The sequence below is a fragment of the Zonotrichia leucophrys genome, chromosome 5, assembly GCF_028769735.1.
Source record: "Zonotrichia leucophrys gambelii isolate GWCS_2022_RI chromosome 5, RI_Zleu_2.0, whole genome shotgun sequence".
Classification (NCBI taxonomy): Eukaryota; Metazoa; Chordata; class Aves; order Passeriformes; family Passerellidae; genus Zonotrichia; species Zonotrichia leucophrys.
This window is the reverse complement of record NC_088175.1, coordinates 59,962,838-59,983,161: the sequence shown is the minus strand read 5'-3', so window position 1 is coordinate 59,983,161 and position 20,324 is coordinate 59,962,838. Positions and strand designations below refer to the sequence as shown.

Genomic DNA, 20,324 nt, shown 5'->3' with positions numbered 1-20,324 from the left:
AAGAAAGAAACACTTTTGGGTGCTCTCCTTGTTGGTGGGGTTAACTCTTCTGCCCTGGGTGGGAAGGTTCAGCTCCTGGTCTCTCCAAGGGCTGTCACATGGAAGCTTTTCCATGAATCAGCTGAGTTCTCATTGACTGTTGTACTGACAATCATGGAATAATTAAGGTTGGAAAAGACCTTTAAGGTCATCAAGTCCAACCATTCCAAAGACTTTTAACATCATCAAGTGCAACCATTCCAAAGACCTTTAAGATCATTGAGTCCAGCCATTCTAAAGACCTTGAAGATCATCAAGTGCAATCATTCCAAAGACCTTTATGGTCATCCAGTCCAACCATTCCAAAGACCTTTAATATCATCAAATCCAGCCATTCCAAAGACCTTTAATATCATCAAGTCCAACCATTCCAAAGTTGTTCAAGATCATCAAGTCCAACCGTTCCAGAGCCCTTTAACATCATCAAGTCCAACCATTCCAAAGACCTTTAAGGTCATCAAATCCAACCATTCCAAGGACCTTTAACATCATCAAATCCAGCCATTGCAAAGATCTTGAAGATCATCAAGTCCAACCATTCTGAAGACTTTTAAGGTCATCCAGTCCAACCATTCCAAAGACCTTTAAGATTGTTGAGTCCAGCCATTCCAAAGACCTTTAACATCATCAAGTGCAACCATTCCAAGGACCTTTAAAATCATTGAGTCCAACCATTCCAAAGACCTTTAAGATCATTGAGTCCAACCATTCCAAGGACCTTTAACATCATCAAATCCAGCCATTCCAAAGATCTTGAAGATCATCAAGTCCAATCATTCCAAAGACCTTTAAGGTCATCAAGTCCAACCATTCCAAAGACCTTTAACATCATCAAGTCCAACCATTCCAAAGACCTTTAACATCATCAAGTGCAGCCATTCCAAGGACCTTTAAAATCATTGAGTCCAACCATTCCAAACACCTTTAAGATCATTGAGTCCAACCATTCCAAGGACCTTTAAAATCATTGAGTCCAACCATTCCAAGGACCTTTAAGATCATTGAGTCCAACCCTTTCCCCAGTGCTGCCAAGGCCACCATGTCCCCAAGTGCAGCAGGAACCTGCTCAACCAGGCTTGAACGATTCTCAGCTCAACCAAAGATATCTCAAATGTGTTCTGCCATTTCTCCATCATCCTCCCTGTCCTTCTGTGCCTGCCTTGGCTCCCTTTTCCCATGGATCCATGCAGTGAATCTCTCTCATTTCCTTTGGTGACTCTCTGTTCTCTCTGCAGAGGGAACCGGCTGATCCGAGAGTTCCCCACCGACGCCCTGTTCGACGTCAACTCCATCGTCGCCAACGTTCTGTTGTGAGTCCATCCCCACATCCCTGGAAGGGCATCCCCACATCCCCAGACCACATCCCACTCTCTGAAATCCTTTTCCTTTCTATTCCCACTAAATTCCAACCCCAGCTTGATGCCTTGTGTCCCATCTGGGTCACCAGAAACTGATGAAGGGTCAGCAGAAACTTATGAAGGCTGAGCTAGAGCAGAGAGTAGATGGAGCTAAAGAATAAAGCAGGGATTTACTCAAAGCATCTCCTCCATGGATCCACCTTGGGCAGCACCAGAGCCCAGCCAGGGCTGCACCCAAGATCAACCAAAATGGCCCCAAAATGCACGGCCGGGCACGGGCTCTGTCCCTGGGATCAGTTCTGCTCCATTTGCCCCTTGCAGTTCATTGTCCCATTCCAGCTTTAGCCCAGGCAGTCCCACCCTGCTTGTTTTTCTCTCTCCAGCCCACAGGGTTTGTGCTCTGGGGCTGAGATTTGGGTCATTTGTCCTTGGTGCCCAGCTGGAGCAGGAATTGTTTTGTCTCCCTGCTCTGAGCTCAGAGCTCAGAACTGCCCCTCATCAGAACCATCCCTGAATATGGAGCCCAGACCCTCCCACTAAAGCAGCACAGAAGGTGAAAAATAGAAAAGCTAAACCTGAGACATCAAGGTATTCCAGAGGCTGCTCTCAGTCAAGTTTCTCTCTTCATAATGGTTTGACCCTGTTAAACTTTTTCCCTTGACACAGCTCCCCAGCACACACCTGGGCACCTCCATTTGGCTGTGAATCCTTCATCTGCCAGCAAGAAACTGGAATTTTACCCTGTTTTTCCCATCATGCTTGTGTGGCTGCAAATTTACTCTTCAAGCAGTTGCTAATGAGGTTTTTTCTGCTTCCTCAGTGCCCTGCTCTTTAATGAAGTTAAATATGTTGAAACACTGGCAGACCTTGAGAACATTGAAAATGTGTTGAAGGGGAAGTCGAACATGGTCTTTGCCTATGTGCCAGCTACTGGGACAGCAGGTATGGATGCTCATTTCCATCTTTCCTCTCTTCCCCCTGCCTTTTTTTGGTTGGAATATCCAGGAGCTGAGTTTCTGGCCCAAAATCCTGCAGATGAAAACCTGAAAGGGCCTCCCAGCCACAAGATCTCTACTCCCATATGTCTTGCTTTGTTTCCAAAGGGATCACTTGCACCAGAAAAGTTTTGCTGGGAGCATAAACCTTGAGAGATGGGCTTGGAGAGGGAAAGCAAGCCAGGGGTTGCTGTCTTAAAAATCATAAATCCTGGCTCTGCAGAATGGATTCTCACACAGGACCTGTTTGCTGGGGATCAGGAATGGGATCCAGCTCCAGTTGCTCACTTCCCTTCACAGTGTGTTTTCAGATGGACTCTGTGACATTGTACCAAGAGTTTCTGAAAGCCTGGGAATTGATATTTACACCTGGGATTTGATATTTGCAACTGGGATTTGGTATTTGCACCTGGGAATTGATATTTTCATCTGGGATTTGATATTTGCACCTGGGATTTAATATTTACACCTGGCAAGGATGAAACAGGAGGTGTGGAGGAAGCAGAGCTGAGCTCACCTTGCCTTTCCCTTTCCAGAGCACAGAGCTGTGATGGAGGCAGCTTTTGTCTATGGGACCATCCACCAGTTTGTCCTGACAACTGAGGCAGCGCTGCTGAAAGCCACCAGGTACATCCAGAGACACCCCCACCATGGAGAGCTGCTGCCATGCACTGTTTGCCTCACTCCTGGTGTCTCAGATTCTCAGAGCAGCTCTGGGATGGCATGAGGATGCTGTGCCAAGGGTGGACAGTCAGATCTGTTTTCCAAAAGCTGCTGGTTGTGTTCCTGGCCTTGCTGTTTGTGGCTGTGTTGGGTGGGATTTCACAGGATAAGAACCTTCTATCTCCTTTCCATGGCTGGTGGATCAAAACTCAGCCATGGGTTCCCAGGGTAGTTGATGTTGAAATCCTAAAGCTCTTTCCCCACAACTTTCCAGGAGAGTTGATGTTAAAATCCTGAACCACTCTGGTATCCAAGAGCAAGGACTGTGGCACTGCTCATGGATTTGGGAATTCCCATCCCATGGCCTCACTGGCCACCCCCTTCCCAGGCAGGAGGAGCTGCTTTAGAATGGCAGATCCCTCCTTGTGACTGCTGATGTGACCACCTGCAGTCACCAGTGTGAGGGAGGAGCTGGGAACATCACAGGGGGTGTTGTTTCCTCAGCCCCAGAGTGCCCAGCTGGCCAATGGCACCTGGCTGGTGCCAGCCTGTGGCTACAGGGCAGAGATTGTCCCCTGTGCTGCCACTGCTGAGGCCACACCTCAGATCCTGGGGTGAGTTCTGGGCTCCTCATGACAAGAAATAATGAGGAGTTGGAGTGTGTGCAGAGAAGGAAACAGAGCTGGGAAGGGTCTGGAGCCCCAGGAGAGGCTGAGGGAGCTGGGCAGGGGCTGCAGAATCCCTGAGGGAGTCCCGGCGCAGGGCTGCGAATCCTGGGAGCTGGAGGGGCTGCAGAATCCCTGAGGAGCTGGAAGGGGCTGCAGAATCCCTGAGGAGCGGGCAGGGGCTGCAGAATCCCTGAGGAAGCTGGAAGGGGTGCAGAATCCCTGAGGGAGCTGGGCAGGGGCTGCAGAATCCCTGAGGAGCTGGGCAGGGGCTGCAGAATCCCTGAGGAGGGAGGGCTGCGGCCTGAGGAGGAGGGCTGCAGAATCCCTGAGGAGCCTGGAGCAGGGGCTGCAGAATCCCTGAGGAGCTGGAAGGGGCTGCAGAATCCCTGAGGAGCTGGGCAGGGGCTGCAGAATCCTGAGAGCTGGCAGGGGTGAGATCCTGAGGGAAGGGGCTGCAGAATCCAGGGCTGGAGGCAGACCTGAGCAGCCGGCAGGGGCTGCAGAATCCCTGAGGAGCTGGAAGGGGCTCACCTGGAGCAAAGGAGGCTCAGGGGCCCTTGTGGCTCTGCACAGCTCCTGCCAGGAGGATGCATCCAAGTCAGGCTCTGCTCCAGGGAACAGGGACAGGACAAGGGGAAACAGCTACAAGGTGCACCAAGGTAAATTGAAATTGGATATTAGGGAAAAATTCTTCCTGGAAAGGATTTTCGTGTCAGAACAGGCTGCTCAAGGCAGTGGTGGAGTCCCCATCCCTGGAGGGATTTAAAATCCCTGTGGATGTGGCACTTGGGGACACGGCTCAGTGATGGCCTTGGCAGTGCTGGGGGAACATTTGAACTCAGTGATCTCGGAGGGCTTTTCCAACATCAATAACTCCATCATGAGTGACCTGGGATTTTGTCCCAGGCAGCAGGGTGGCCCTTCCCGAGGTGCCCTTCCATCCTTGCAGCGTTTGGGGTTAGTGCTGTGGCTCCCGCTAGATGGCACGGTTGTCATTGCACAGGAATCGCCCGAATTCTCCTTAAAGCAGCGCCGCCCCCTCCCGAGCTGCTGAAATGCTGGGAGCTTGTCCAGCAGGAACAGCTTCCAGCCGACCCGGGGCAGCGGGATTTGAGGTCTTAATAGTGCTTAATAGAGCTCTGAAATCCTTACCCAAAGAAGGTGATCCCTGTTTTAGGGGTAGGCAATGGGTGCATCAGAAAAGGAAAGTGACTCCCCAAAGTTACCCACAGGCCAACAGCAGTGAGGGTGCCACAGCTAACCAGGGACACCTTCCACTGTCCCAGGGTGCTCCAAGCTCTGTCCAGCCTGGCCTTGGGCACTGCCAGGGATGCAGGGACAGCCACAGCTGCTCTGGGCACCCTGTGCCAGGGACTCCTCACCCTCACACTTCCCAATGTCCCCTCTCTCCCTGCCCTCTGGCACTGGGAGCCATTCCCTGGCTCCTGTCCCTCCATGCCTTGTCCCCAGTCCCTCTCCAGCTCTCCTGGAGCCCCTTCAGGCCCTGCCAGGGGCTCTGAGCTCTCCCTGGAGCCTTCTCCTCTCCAGGTGAGCACCCCCAGCTCTCCCAGCCTGTTCCACAGCCCTGCCAAACCCTGGGCTTGAGGATAATCTGTGCAACACATCAGCAAACCTGCTCCCCTGCTCCTTCTCTCAGGGCACCTGGAACCCCTGCTCAGGGTGGGTTTTGTCTCCTCTCTCACAGCCCGGATGACCCTGATGTCTCCTCTGCCTGGCTCCTGTTCTGCCACTGCCAGCAGGTCCCAGAGCCAGCCCAGGCCTGCAGGAGGACAGCCCTGGCACAGCCCCTGACCCTGCTCAACATCCACAGGCACCTCAAGCTCATGGGGGCTCCACTGGTGGTAGGACTGGGAAGGAGGAGCTGCCTGGGTGGGAGGGCAGGGAGGGAGAGGAGAGGAGAGAGAAAGGCTGAGGGTGGGAATCTGCCCCTTCCAGGGTGGCTGCAGGCAAGGAGCAGCAATCAGCTGCTGCAGCTGCCTCACCAATTCAGGGCTGGCCAAAACATCAATAAATTATTGAGGACATTTTCCAAGTGACTCTTGAGCACTGCCCAACTCAATATGAAGCTGGTTCCAGTGCTCTTGGTAAAGAAACCTTCCTGATGTTCTGTGTAAACCTCTCCAGATGCAGCTTTGAACCATTTCCACATGTTCTATCCCTGGATACTCTGGAGAAATCAGTGTTTCCTTCTCCACATCCCCTCAGGAAGCTGTGGAGAGCAATGGGATCATCCCTCAACCTCCTTTTCTCCAAACTAGACAAGCCCAAAGCCCTCAGCTGCTCCTGTAGGCTCAGGAACATCCCCTCAGGAAGCTGTGAAGAGCAGTGGGGTCATCCCTCAGCCTCCTTCTTTCCAAATAGACAACCCCAAAGTCCTCAGCTGCCCCTGTAGGCTCAGCAGCATCCCCTCAGGAACTATGGAGAGCAGTGGGGTCATCCCTCAGCCTCCTTTTCTGCAAACCAGACAAGCCCAAAGTCCTCAGCTGCTCCTCAGGAAGCTGTGGAGAGCAATGGGGTCATCCCTCAACCTCCTTCTTTCCAAATAGACAACCCCAAAGTCCTCAGCTGCCCCTGTAGGCTCAGGAACATCCCCTCAGGAAGCTTGGAGAGCAATGGGATCATCCCTCAGCCTCCTTTTGTCTAGATAACCCCAAAGTCCTCAGCTGTTCCTGTAGGCTCAGGAGCATCCCCTCAGGAAGCTTGGAGAGCAATGGGATCATCCCTCAACCTCCTTTTCTCCAAACCAGACAACCCCAAAGTCCTCAGCTGCTCCTCAGGAAGCTGTGGAGAGCAATGGGATCATCCCTCAGCCTCCTTCTTTCCAAATAGACAACCCCAAAGTCCTCAGCTGCCCCTGTAGGCTCAGGAGCATCCCCTCAGGAACTATGGAGAGCAGTGGGATCATCCCTCAGCCTGCTTTTCTCCAAACCAGACAACCCCAAAGTCCTCAGCTGCTCCTGTAGGCTCAGGAGCATCCCCTCAGGAAGCTGTGGAGAGCAATGGGGTCATCCCTCAGCCTCCTTTTGTCTAGACAACCCCAAAGTCCTCAGCTGCTCCTCAGGAAGCTGTGGAGAGCAATGGGGTCATCCCTCAACCTCCTTTTCTGCAAACCAGACAACCCCAAAGTCCTCAGCTGCTCCTGGAGAGCAATGGGATCATCCCTCAGCCTCCTTTTCTCCAAACTAGACAACCCCAAAGTCCTCAGCTGCTCTGAGGCTCCCTGCAGGAGTTTCAGCACCCTCTGGAATTTGCTGTCAGTCCTTCCCACCTCAATGATCACAAGGACAGGAGGTTCCCTCTTATTTCCTCCTTCCAAGGGGCAGAGAACTTCAGCAGCCTCCTGTTGCCATCCAGAAGGATGAGTGGATGAGCTGGGAATGCTCCTTCAGCCATTTTCCTGGGTCAGGCCCATGGAGCTTCATCAAGCACCTCTGATGTGCTGTCATGAAGCAGCATGTCCAAGGCAGGAAGGGAAGGATTCCAGTTTTTGCATGTTGTGGCTGGGATTTTCAAACTGCTCCAGGGAGTGGATGCCAGGTGAATAAAAATTGAGTGGAGATTTGACATCTGGAATTGCTAAACCACAAAAAAAAAAAAAATCCCCCACAAAATAAAGGCCAGGTTTTTAACAGGGAAGGTCGTGACACGTTGGAACAGCTTCACTGGAGTTGTGTGGGTTCTGCTTCCATGGATTTTTTAGAATTGGGGTTGGAAACTTTTTTCTGATGATTTCTATGGCTTCAGCTTGTGGAGCTGTGCTGCAGCATAACCCTGGCTGTTGTTAACCCTGGCTGTTCTCCAGACAGAGGTTGCTGAGGACCCAGAGAAGATCTCCACTGTTCACTTGCAGCTCGGGCTGCCCCTGGTGTTCATCCTGAGCCAGAAGGACACCTATGAGGCTGACAGGAGGACAGCAGAGTTTGTGGCCTGGCAGCTCCTGGGGAAAGCAGGAGTTGCCCTTTTGTCCAGGTATTTCTCTCAGGTGTTTTTGGGTTCTCCTTGCTTTTTGTGGGGTTTCTGAGCTGGGTTACCCCAACACCAGCATGACAGTCAGTGGATTCAATCACACTTGGATGAGAGGCAGTAAAACCAAGCTATATCCTGGGACAGAGTGTTTCATATTTAAGGATTTATCCAGAATTGTATTAATTTGGAAGTTTTGCTGGCTTAGGGATGGAAAAATATTCAGATTAAGAGAGATTTTGGAGAGGAAACTTAGCAGTGATGGAATTGGGGCAGAAAGAAGAGGGGTGACCTTCCATGTCACACCATCTGATGTTCACTTTGTGTTTTGGAAGGGACCTCGTGGAGCTGAACGTTCTGCAGCGCTCAAACGTGGCCCTCAAGACACCAGATGAGGTTGGAGGCTGGATTTCTTCATTGGACAACTCAGCTCTGGAGAGGGTGGTGGGATGTTTGCTCATCTCTGGGATTGATTTGCCAGCATTCCCTGAAGCTCAAGGGGAAGTGTCTTTCCTGATTATCCAGAGAATCTGTGGATTTCCCATCCCTGGAAGTGTTCCAGGCCAGGTTGGACAGGGCTTGGAGCAACCTGGGACAGTGGAAGTGTCCCTGCTCATGGCAGGGGTGGAATTTTAATGTCCCTTTCATGATTCCATGATTTGGGTGCTGCAGAGCCACTGTGCCTGCTGGGAAAGAGAAAACTGAGTTTATTTTGGGTTCAAAACATTGAGTGACATCTCCAGTACACCTTGAGGCAACACAAGCTCATGAACTCCATCCAAGTGCAAATTCCCCAAAAGATTTGGACTTCTGAAAGGTGTCAAAAGATGGGAGAGGGACTGGGTGTGAGACAAAGAGCAAACAAGCAAAGCTCAGTGCTGGGCTGAGGTAAGGCAGTGCCTCTGGCAGGGAGCTGGGAGATTTAACCAAGGAAGTTTCTTTCCCAGATTATCCAGAGAATCTGTGGATTTCCCATCCTTGAAAGTGTTCCAGGCCAGGCTGGACAGGGCTTGGAGCAACCTGGGGGAGTGGAAGTGTCCCTGCTCATGGCAGGGGTGGCACTGGGTCATCTTTAATGTCCCTTCCATGATTTGGGTGCTGCAGAGCCACTGTGCCTGCTGGGAAAGAGAAAACTGAGTTTATTTTGGGTTAAAGACATTGAGTGACATCTCCAGTACACCTTGAGGCAACACAAGGTTGTGAACTCCATCCAAGTGCAAATTCCCCAAAAGATTTGGATTTCTGAAAGGTGTCAAAAGATGGGAGAGGGACTGGGTGTGAGACAAAGAGCAAACAAGCAAAGCTCAGTGCTGGGCTGAGGTAAGGCAGTGCCTCTGGCAGGGAGAAGGGCAGGGTGGGAGCTCAGTGAGGCTGCTCAAGATGAGTTCAGCCCTGCAGGGACCTGACCCAGCTTGTGAGGCAGCTGCAATGGGCTGCTGGCAGATGCCAGGGAACACAGATGTCCCAGATTACCTGAACTGTCCCACTGGTGATTTCATGTGCAGGATCAGACCTGAGCATCCCCTCAGGGCTTCCCCTGGCCTGCTGAGAGATGTGCACTTGGGTGGCTCTGGGAGGTGCCAGCACTTTGTCATTTCCCTCAGCTCCTGATCAACTTTCCATTTTCTCTCCAGTGCCTTTGTCTGAGCTGGTGCCAGCACTGGTTTTAAGCTGACAAGGTCTCATTTCTGAGAAATTCATGTTGCTTTTTTGCTTCTTTCCATGGGTGGCCAGTCCCTGTACACTTGGGAACATTTCTCCTGGCTGAGCTCCATGAGATAAAGGATTTTTTGAGCTGGTTTCCCAGGCTGTGATGGGCTCCTTGGACCCAGCCTGACCCCTCTAATGAGGGGATATCCAAGTACTTCCCTGCTCTCCTTTCCTGTTTGTCCACTGGGATTTTTCCTGCAGTGCTGGATCTGAGTGAAGTTGCTGGGAGATGGGGCTGGTGTTCACTTTCACCACAGGATCCCTCCTAACCACATTTGCTTACATAGCCAATTTTCCTTACATTTACAAGGAAACATCATCCTAGAGTGAGAATCAATCAATTAATCAATTCTAGAGTGAGAAAAACTCAAGCACAGGAGAAATGGGGACAAAGGAACATTACCCAGACATTCCCCTGTTTGGCAGCTTCAGGGATCTGTGACACATCCCAAAAATAAGGAGTTGGGGGATGGTTCCCATCAACCTTGAGTCTGATCTGCAGACAGAATAAGCAGGGGGGGATGTTGTGCTGCCACTGATTTATTGTTTTCCTCAGGGAATGCCAATCCAATACCTGGTCTTGGAAGACACTGATGAAGTTATAACCCTGGTGGAAGATAAGAACAAGGTGAAACCAATCCAGGAGGATGAGCAGGAGGAGGAGGAGGAAGATGAGGATGAGCAAGAGAATAACAATCAAGGTGTGCAATTAATCAAGTGAAAAGCTGATTGTTATCAGACAGAAGGTGCAATCAGCATCAGACATGGCAGAGCATTAGAGAACACTTGCAAACCATCACAGTCACTTCATGGTGGCCACAAAGTGGCTCTTTCATTCCCTGAGGTCACTGGGATATGACAGACAGGTCTGATTTTTAGTGGAAACACCAGAGAGAAAAATCAGAGTTGTTGTGTGAGGGACAGGAATGTGTTTGGATGCTCCAGAGGCTGGGGGGGGTTAAAGTGCACCCAGCACTGTGTCCTCTGAAAATCATCCACCCCTTTGGAAGGGTTTGAGACACGTTTTTGTAAGAGCAGATCCAGACTTGCTTCCTTCAGGGAGAAAACTCTGCTCCCTGCAATGCAGAATTGAAAATGAATTTGTTCTCTCTGCAAATCTGGGGATGTTTTCTTTAAAAAAGGGGGGGCAGGATCCTAGAGGAGCTTAGAGTATTGTTCCACTCAAGGGCAGAGCTGGTGTGAGGTGGGATTGGGGCATTTTGGGGGGTTTCTTTGTGTGGCTGTGCCTCCTCTCCCCATACAAGATTTCACTCACCCCACATCTCTGCTGAGAGGTTCTGGATTACAAAATCATGCACTGGGGTGGCCCAGGAGGCTGCAGTCCCCCTGCCCTGAACACACCTGTGGGTTTTTTGGGGTTTTTTTTGCAGATATTCAGGATGACCAGGTGGTGGAAGCAGTTTCCAGGGACAAGAAGAGAGAGCTGCCCCTGGAGCAGATCCTTGTCCTGACAGAGGAGAACTTCCACTCTTCCCTCCCAGAGGCTGCCAGGACAGTGGTGCTGTTCTATGCCAGCTGTGAGTATCAACTGTGGCCTGGCTGTCCCTTCTGTGACTTTGGGATGTTCTCTGTGCTTTCCATGATCCTGGAGAGATCCTGGAGAAAAGTTTTGGCCATTAATCTGTGCCACATCCTGTCCCATGAGCAGGGATTAAATACAATTAATTAAATACAATTAATAACAGATTGAATCAGTTCTTCTCATTGGCTGATAATAGCAGATATTATTCTGATATTAAGAGAATTTTAACCTTTGTTTTATAAGGAAAAAAATGTGGGACAAGAAGGGAAATTAAAATAGCATGGACTCATGGGCTGGCCTAGACATGAAGCATGAAGTTAAATTTTCCTTATTTATTTCAAATCCTCCAGAGCTTAAAGCACCTCAGGATGCAGAGACTGATAATGTGGGGTTGTCAGGGAGCAGGGTGGGGCTGGCTGTCCCCTGGCTGTCCCTCAGGGCTGTGTCCCCTCTCTGTGTTTCAGGGGAAGCTGTGTCCCTGGCCGTGCTGCGCTCTTACTGCGAGGTGGCCGCTCACCTGCAGGGTAAGGAACCCCAGGGCTTCCCCTGCTCCTCTGGGCACCAGGAAACAAGGCATTGGTGGCACCTCATTCACTGGAATACACTCATTTTTCACCCCTCAGACTCCTAAGGAAAGCCATATCCACAGCAGGTGGTTTAGAAACCTTTGTGTCTGATTTAGGGATCTTTGCAGAGTCTCTGCTCCCGGAGAAATAAAAACCACAAAACAGGAGGCAATGGCCTCAAGATGCAGCAGGAGAGGTTTAGGAGGGATATTAGGGAAAAATTCTTCATGGAAAGGATTGTCCAGCCCTGGCACAGCTGCCCATGTGTCCTCATCCCTGAAGGGATTTAAAAGCCACATGGATGTGGCACTTGGGGACATGGGACAGTGCTGGGGGAACAGTTGGACTCAGTGATCTTGGAGCTAAACTATTCCATGATTTTATGATCCTGGAAACATTCAGGGCCAGGTAGGATGGGGCTTGAAGCAACCTGGGTTTGTGGAAAATGTCCCTGTCCCTTCCAATCCAAATGACTCTGTGATCCCCTTTGCTGGGCACAGTGACTGCATGAGGGAGAATTTGGGAAGGGCCAGGGGGTGACACAGAGCAGCAAACAGCAGGAACTGTGGCCTGGAACATGGAAATAGGGTCCTGTCCTGCCCAGGAGACACATCAATGTGCTGGGTGGCACCTCAGCTCTGCTGGAAAAAGGAGCTGTGATTATCCCTGGCTTTGGAGGAAAATGGGACAGACAGGTGTGGGCAGGCCAGGACAGGGCAGGACAATGTCACATTTGCAGGGATGGTGCCTCCAGGGTTTGCAGTCTGGCTCAGTGTCAGAGAAAATGCAGGCCTTTGTCAGGGATCGGCCATTTGTCCGTGAGGGGAGACTCAGGCACTCAATATGAGTGATAAGCAAATTCCGTTTATTGAAGAGAGCATCAGACACTTATACAGCAAATAATAAGCTTATGAATATTCTGTAAGCTAAGCAATCTATTGGTTAAACTATACCATCAACTCTTCCTCATTCCTTAGGGGTTACATCTCTCTTTTCTCATGTCTCTTTCATTGTTTGTTATCCTACTACAGGTAGGCCCAAGGACACTGCTATCTGTGCAGGTGCAGGACTTGGAATTAGCTATGGTTTTGTACTTTTCTATTTTCTAGCAGCTAAATTCCCAACAGCTCAGTTGTGGGAGTTCTCACAGGTGGCCCCAGAACTCCATAAATAACACAGGGATGGTGAACAATCAGCAGCATCTAGAGACAGCACATCAGGGAATCTGGGAACAAAAATCTGGCAGGAAGGGGGGGATCCTTCAGCAGGATCCCTGCACCACATTCAGGCCTCCAAACCCTTCCCACTCTGGTTTGTGGAGAGAGCTGAGTTCTTACATGGGATTAATCTCATCCAGAGGTGCCTTTTTTCTCCCCTTGGCTGCAGGGGACACTGAGGTGGCTTCATCCCACTGTGGCACAGTGGGGAACTCACATGGACCTGGCCAAGAGCCATTCCAGCACCTCTGGAGGTGGCTGGTGCCTTCTCCTGTTTTTTTTTCTCCATCAAGGCTCATTTTTCCTGATGCTGGCAGCTCCCTGGGACTGGGCACTGTGTCCTGCAGGATGCAGCAGTGGGATCATGAATGGAGTGTGCAGAGGACCCCACAGTTTTCTGGGAAGCAGCTGCAGTGGGAATTGCTTACAAAAGCTGTTCCTGGGAATGCTGCAGGCAGTGCTGAGGGCTGGATTCATGGTCTGCATGAATTCATGAAGGCAAAGTCAGCAGCAGCTTTGATCTGGGACTGAAATCCCAGGAATAAACAGGAAGGGACAGCAGAGGTTGTTGTTGTGGGGTTGGTGGTGGTTTGGGGTTTCTTTTGGACTTTCCCAGCAGCCAGACCAGCTAAAGGAGCAACACAGGAGGGTCTGAGGGTCAAACCAGCCCCTTCCCACGAACACAGGAGGGTCTGAGGGTCAAACCAGCCCCTTCCCAAGCACACAGGAGGGTCTGAGGGTAAAACCAGCCCCTTCCCAAGCAGCACAGGAGGGTCTGAGGGTAAAACCAGCCCCTTCCCAAGAACACAGGAGGGTCTGAGGGTCAAACCAGCCCCTTCCCAAACAGCACAGGAGGGTCTGAGGGTAAAACCAGCCCCTTCCCAAGAACACAGGAGGGTCTGTGGGTAAAACCAGCCCCTTCCCAAGAACACAGGAGGGTCTGAGGGTAAAACCAGCCCCTTCCCAAGAACACAGGAGGGTCTGAGGGTAAAACCAGCCCCTTCCCAAGAACACAGGAGGGTCTGTGGGTAAAACCAGCCCCTTCCCAAGCCAATGGCCAGCCCTTGGTGCGTTCTGCCCAGCCAGGATTTCAGCATGTGTGTTCTGAATCACTTGATAACAATCTCAGGGCAGGGAAGCAGCCCCAGACAGATTCTCAGCAGAGATCATGAACTGCCTGGGGTCAGGGCCTTTCCTCTGTGATCACTGAGGTCTCTGCAAAGACTCCCAGGCCAGATGTGACCCTGTGGAGTGACTCCAGTCTGCTTTCCCTGCCATGACCTGGGAGCAGACACAGAACAGCTGCATTGGTGGATCTGGAGATCCTTTTATCCTGCTGCTGAAGGAGCCTCAGGGAACTGGGAGAACCAGCTACCAGAGGAGCTGGAAAGCATCAGAAGATGCTGTTCCCTGGGCTCTCAGTGATGGCTGGAGCAGGAAGACCTCAAGCTGTGCAGGACTGAGGACAGGACACAGGGAATGGCTTGGGGCACTCTGAGTTCCTCAGAAGCTCTGGTATTCCTGCCTGCTCCGGGGTGGAGCTTCCTTCCCAAGGGCTGGGAATCCACAGGCAGCTGTCTGAGGGGTGAATCACCCGTGCTGGAGGCACTTGGTGAGTTGCAGGAGCAGGTCCTGCTCCCCAGTGCCAATTCTTTGTGCACAATGGCACTGAGAACAGGCCATGTGTGATCAAACACGGGGGAGTGGAGGAGGCTGGAGACTGCAATGACCCCGTGAGTCATCCCCTTCCAGATGCTCAGCACATCCTCACCAAGGGAAGCTTCCAGCCCTCCAGTGTTTTCCATTTGTTGAGAGATCCAGAGGAGCATCTCTGCCTTGCTGAACTGAGCAGGTTTTCTACCCTCAGAGCAAGAATTTCCCATCCCCCTGGGGCTCAGTGCTGCACCTCTGGTTTGTTTTGGGAGATGGGAGTTTTTGGAAGCAGCAGGGTTAAGAGCAGAGGATGTGAAGGTGAGAAGTGCTGAGCATTACTTGGGTGGGTTATTGGCCTTTTTTTGCAAAGAAGAGAGGAAATCATTAAGAAGAGCAATATATTGTGATTAAAAATTGTTCTGCTTCTCTCTTCTGTGCTCCTGGGGTCTTCTTGACCAGGGATTTGCAAAGACAAGGTGAAATTGTAGCTCAAAGGCAGGAAAATCAGCTGCATGATTTAGCAATTTATATCCATGGAGCTTAACACTGGAGTGAGGATTTCAGGGTTCATTGGGTGATGTTTTCCAGGTGTAGTTGTTCCCATTATTCTGTATTGGATTCTTCCTCTAGAAGTGCAGCACTTTGTACATAACTTCTCTTTCATGTTGTAGCCTTTGGACCAACCCTTCAAGTAAGCTGTTTTTTAATACAATCATGGAATTGTTTAGGTTGGAAAAACCTTCCAAAATCAAGTCCAACCAGCACTGCCAAGTCCATTGCTGTCCCATGTCCCCAAGTGCCACATCCACACAGCTTTTAAATCCCTCCAAGGATGGAGACACCACCACTGTCCTGGGCAGCTGTGCCAGGGCTGGACAAACCTTTCCATGAAGGAATTTTTCCTGATATCCAATTTAAACTTACCCTGGAACACCTTGTGGCTGTTTCTCCTTGTCCTGTCCCTGTTCCCTGGAGCAGAGCCCGACCACTCTGGCTGTCCCCTCCTTGTGCAGAGCCACAAAGGCCCCTGAGCCTCCTTTGCTCCAGATGAGCCCCTGCCCAGCTCCCTCAGGGATTCTGCAGCCCCTGCCCAGCTCCTCAGGGATTCTGCAGCCCCTGCCCGGCTCCTCAGGGATTCTGCAGCCCCTTCCAGCTCCTCAGGGATTCTGCAGCCCCTGCCCAGCTCCCTCAGGGATTCTGCAGCCCCTTCCAGCTCCCTCAGGGATTCTGCAGCCCCTGCCCGGCTCCCTCAGGGATTCTGCAGCCCCTTCCAGCTCCTCAGGGATTCTGCAGCCCCTGCCCGGCTCCCTCAGGGATTCTGCAGCCCCTGCCCAGCTCCCTCAGCCTCTCCTGGTGCTCCAGACCCTTCCCCATCTCCATTCCTTTCCCTGAACACCCTCATACACCATGCCAGTCCTGCCTTCCAAATAATTCTAAGTTCAAATGATTATTCCTGATTTTTCCTCTTCCCTATGGCATTGATGGTTTGTCTTGTCCTGGTTTTCTAAGACCTCTAGCACAGAGGTCCTTGCTGTTGCTGGGTTTAGTAGCACCTAAAACCACAGGGAGGATTTTGTGCTCCTCTTTCACCTTTTCTCCCCCTCAGCAGTGACCACAGGGCTGGACAGTCCCTTGCTGAGTTACTCAGTTCCTGCAAGTTCTGCTTCTTCAGTCATCAATGCAGTGCTGCAGGTTGGGATGGGAGGGACCATCCTGTACCAGATGTTTTCCAGGCCAGATGGGGCTCCTTCAGAGCACATGGTAGATAATTCCCTGAGCTAATATCCAAATATTAAAATTCATCTTTGAAAAAGCTTCAAGCAGCCTCACAACTCGATTTTAGCAGGACATCAAAGCCCCATTTCCATGGAATTATTTTCCAGAGTTGGGCAAGACACAAGATGATGTGGTAAGAGATGATGAGAACCAGCTCGACTGGCTCGGAGGTGTGAAGCAAATCTGAGGGCAGGCTTTCAGTTTGAGATCTTCTTGCAGACTCTGGGAATGACACAAACCATTTCTGCTCTTGTGGAGTGTTTGGACAATTATTGTCTGAGTGGATTTTGCAGGCCCTTCACTTCCTGCTGTTTCTGCACAAGAGTTTGACACAAGGCAGAACAGCAAACTCCTGATGTGAGCTGCAGAGCAGAACCTCAAATGAAGGTCGCAGGAAATGGTCCTGTGGGAGGCCAAGGTACAGGGATAAGGAGCAGGAATTCCTGCTGAGGTCACCCCTGCCTTCACCCCATCTACAAAAACCCTCAGGAATCCCAGAAGGGTTTGAGTTGGGAGGTATTGAAGATGGAGGGAGAGACCCACCTTTGTTGATCAGCATCTGACTCCGTTTATTGACTCCATCAGTCACTTTTTATAACCGTGTTAATCAAGTTCATGCATATTGCAAACCCGAGCTCACCATAGGTCAGAGATAACACACCAACCCCTCCTTATGTTTCCAATACCAAGATTTGGGTTCTCAAAATTATTTTTGTTTTCCCAAAACAGCCAAAGATAGAATATCTACTTGTTATGAGAAAGCTGCCTGAGAACTCTGGTATGCAAGGTTCTCAAGGCCTTCATGTTTGTCACTTTTACTTGTAATTAAAAACAACCTGAGAACTTCTGCTGTTTACAGAAACAGGCTGTGAGAATTTTACTCCTCACAGCTGCCTTCTAAGCCATTTCTGAAAAATCTCCAACAGGGAGGGACCTTAAATCTCCATCTCATTCCACCCCTACCATGGGCAGGGACACCTTCCACTGTCCCAGGGAGCTCCAAGGCCTGTCCAGCCTGGCCTGGAGCCCTCCCAGGGGTCAGGGGCTCCACAGCTCCTCTGCACAGCATTTGTGCAACACTCAGCTGGGCTCAGTTCTCAGGAACTTGTTTCAATATTTGCTCAGCCCTCCCCTCCTTGGCATGGGCTGCTGCTTGACCCTGCCCAGTGCTCCCACTGCCCCTCAGAGCACCCCTGAGGTGTTGGTGGATTTTATTGTTTCTCTCTCTCTGGTGATTTCCAGGCCAAACTTGGTTGGGTTTTTCCTCAGAAGGAAAATCTTTTAAACTGCTCCAGATTCTCATTTGCTTAAACCTTTCCAAAAACGTTTCCCAGGCTGGCTTCAGCAAGTCTGGCAAGTTCTTCTTCTGCTGGGCTGAGGTTTCACCAGGACAGAAGAACTTAATTTCCTTCCCATGGGCTGCAGATGCTGTTGAGTGTCCATCCCTTTCCTGCATCCTGCTTCTCCTCATGGATTGCTGCTGTCCTCACACTTTGCCCTTCAAATTGCTTTCTGCCCCTCTAGGCTGGAGATCAAAACCAGTTTTATTCCATCAGCCAGGCCTTTAATGAAAATAGTGATCAGAATCAGAGCCAGAAGAGGGAGAGAAGAAAGCTTGGCTGGTTTCTCTTGAGAAACCCTCATCATCTGTTTCTGGAGGATTCTTTGCCATGCTCTGCCTCCATGTGTGTACTTGTCTCTAGGTTTTATCCCATCTTTCCCATGCAGTTTCGAGTCTTGTTCAAAGAAGGATTTGGGGAAGGAATGAAGATTTCTGAGATTGGGCATGGACAACTGCACCCTGTCCTTGGTCAGGGCCCTGGGGCAGCTCAGGTGAGGCTGGAAGCCAAGGGAGGGAGTGAAGCTGGTCAGGATTCAGGTCAGGCTTAGCCATGGACCAACAGCAGCCTGTGCTGGCTTCACCCAGCCCAAAGATGAAAGAAAAGCTGAAAAGGTCCCTGGAAGTGCTCCAGGCCAGGCTGGACAGGCCTTGGAACAACCTGGGATGGTGGGAGATGTCCCTGCCCATGGCAGAGGGTGAAATTAAATGAGTTTTAAGGTCCCTTCCCACCCAAACATTCTGTGATTCCATGATTCTTTGCTGAACTAAATGCTGGAGTTTTGGAAACTTTGGGCTCATAGAGAGCACTCAAGGAACCAACTTTTCATTTGTTTCACTTCTTACCAACCTCTTGAGTTTCTTGTGTTGGTGAGACCCTTAAAAAGCCTTTTTGGGACATTTGCCAGGACCCACAGTTGGACTGACTGCTCTGTAATTCCCAAGTGCTTCCTTTACTTGTGAGACCCCTTTCTTAAGGTCCTGCAGGTGTCTGCTCATGGCTTGGGTGGGATCACAGAAAATCCTGACTTCCACAGGGATCATCAAGCCCAGCTCTCAGGACAGCCCCAAGAATCCCACCCTGTGCCTGAGGACAGTGGATGGGACATCTCTCTTCCATCCCTTTTAAATTCATGTGCATTTGGCTTCATGCTTGAGGTAGAACAGAGATTTTTCAGTATTGAACAACTTAATAAATGCAAAAACCTTGGTTGCATCCTCCTCCTCCTCCATCATGGCAAGCTTTATCTTCCCTCTCTCCTGTTAGTGAGTGCCTGCATGATTTCCTTCTCTTGGCCTTATTCCTAAGGTATTTCCAATACCTTTCCCTACTGCCTTTGAAGCTCCTGGACAGATGTCTCAGGATTTTGTGGTGTTGCTTGGAGTTACCAGTCACTTGTGAATATTTCTGGGAATGAGTGATTTCAAGAAGGAAATGGGCTGTACTCAAAGGGATTCTGTATTTGGGGCTGGATTTTGGTAGATTTCTGCCAGAATTAATACAAATATAGACAATAATATCCACTGAGCTAATAAAAAGCTCTTATTTTCCAACCAATTGATTGTTGTTTTTAGTTTTTTATAATTTATGAGTGTTTTTTTCCACTCTAGGAACCCCAGGGGTTTTGCTGTCCCGGGTGAACTGCTGGGACTGGCCTGGCCTCTGCTCCCAGGAGAATGTCACCCAGTTCCCCACCCTGAGGATTTACCAGCAGGGACAGCAGCCAGTGACATATGGTGGCATGTGGGGAGCTGAAGAGCTGAGCAGCTTCATCCTGCTGTGAGTGACAAATCCCCAGTGGGACATCTGCCACATCCTCTGTCACCATCCCTGTCTTTTTGCTGGAATTCCTTCTCTGTTATTTTCAGTGGGGATCCCAAGGCTCTCAGTTTGGCTCAGGCTGTTCTCTCTTTGCTGTCACCATCTCCAGCACCTCTCTGGTGATAATTATCACCATGCCAAATGAGCATTTTTGTCTCTAATGAGGGGTCACTCTTGTCCCATTGTGATGGGGCCTTGTTGGGTTGAGTGTCCATCCCTTTCCTGCATCCTGCTTCTCCTCATGGATTGCTGCTGTCCTCACACTTTGCCCTTCAAATTGCTTTCTGCCCCTCTAGGCTGGAGATCAAAACCAGTTTTATTCCATCAGCCAGGCCTTCAATGAAAATAGTGATCAGAATCAGAGCCAGGAGAGGGAGAGAAGAAAGCTTGGCTGGTTTCTCTTGAGAAACCCTCATCATCTGCCCCAAGCCTGGTTTCTGGAGGATTCTTTGCCACGCTCTGCCTCCATTATCACCTCTCTGGTGATAATTATCACCATGCCAAATGATCATTTTTGTCTCTAATGAGGGGTCACACTTGTCCCATTGTGATGGGGCCTTGCTGGGTTGAGGTTGCCCTGTTGTCTCTTCACCCCAAAAGCAGCAAAAACAACAGCCTGGGTTCTTTCTCTGCCTTTCCACAGGAGCCAAGTTCCCTGCCCACTGAAGCTGGCCACCATGGCTGAAGCAGAAGGATATTTGAGAGGGGAATTTCCATCTGAGCTCCCATCCCACCACCACACCTCACTCCTGGGAGTGTTCAGCTCAGCCACCAGCAAAGGTTTGTTGGGATTGGTGGGTTTGGCACTTTCCAGCTTCATTCCTGGTGGGACAGGGATGTTTCCAGCTGCTGGAAGTTCACAGCACAACACCTGGCACTGCCTTTTCCAGATGTACAGTGAGAAAATAGCAGGTGGTTCCAGGGGTGGGATTTCAGATCCATCCCTGGCTCAGAGGACATTCAGCTGGGTTTGCTACACCCACAGTGGGAG

The 20,324-nt window shown here is 50.5% G+C and overlaps 1 protein-coding gene across 1 annotated transcript in view; it reads left to right on the top strand.

The window, feature by feature from the left end:
* TXNDC16 (thioredoxin domain containing 16) overlaps positions 1–20,324 on the top strand; it is a 44,788-nt gene that overhangs the window by 9,556 nt on the left and 14,908 nt on the right. Inside the window, exons 6-16 of the mRNA XM_064715970.1 lie at positions 1,275–1,349; positions 2,218–2,339; positions 2,929–3,019; positions 5,429–5,585; positions 7,547–7,713; positions 8,043–8,103; positions 9,974–10,118; positions 10,809–10,955; positions 11,425–11,484; positions 19,123–19,291; positions 19,977–20,113. Coding sequence (XP_064572040.1) covers positions 1,275–1,349; positions 2,218–2,339; positions 2,929–3,019; positions 5,429–5,585; positions 7,547–7,713; positions 8,043–8,103; positions 9,974–10,118; positions 10,809–10,955; positions 11,425–11,484; positions 19,123–19,291; positions 19,977–20,113 — 1,331 coding nt within the window. The remainder of the gene's footprint in view (positions 1–1,274; positions 1,350–2,217; positions 2,340–2,928; positions 3,020–5,428; positions 5,586–7,546; positions 7,714–8,042; positions 8,104–9,973; positions 10,119–10,808; positions 10,956–11,424; positions 11,485–19,122; positions 19,292–19,976; positions 20,114–20,324) is intronic.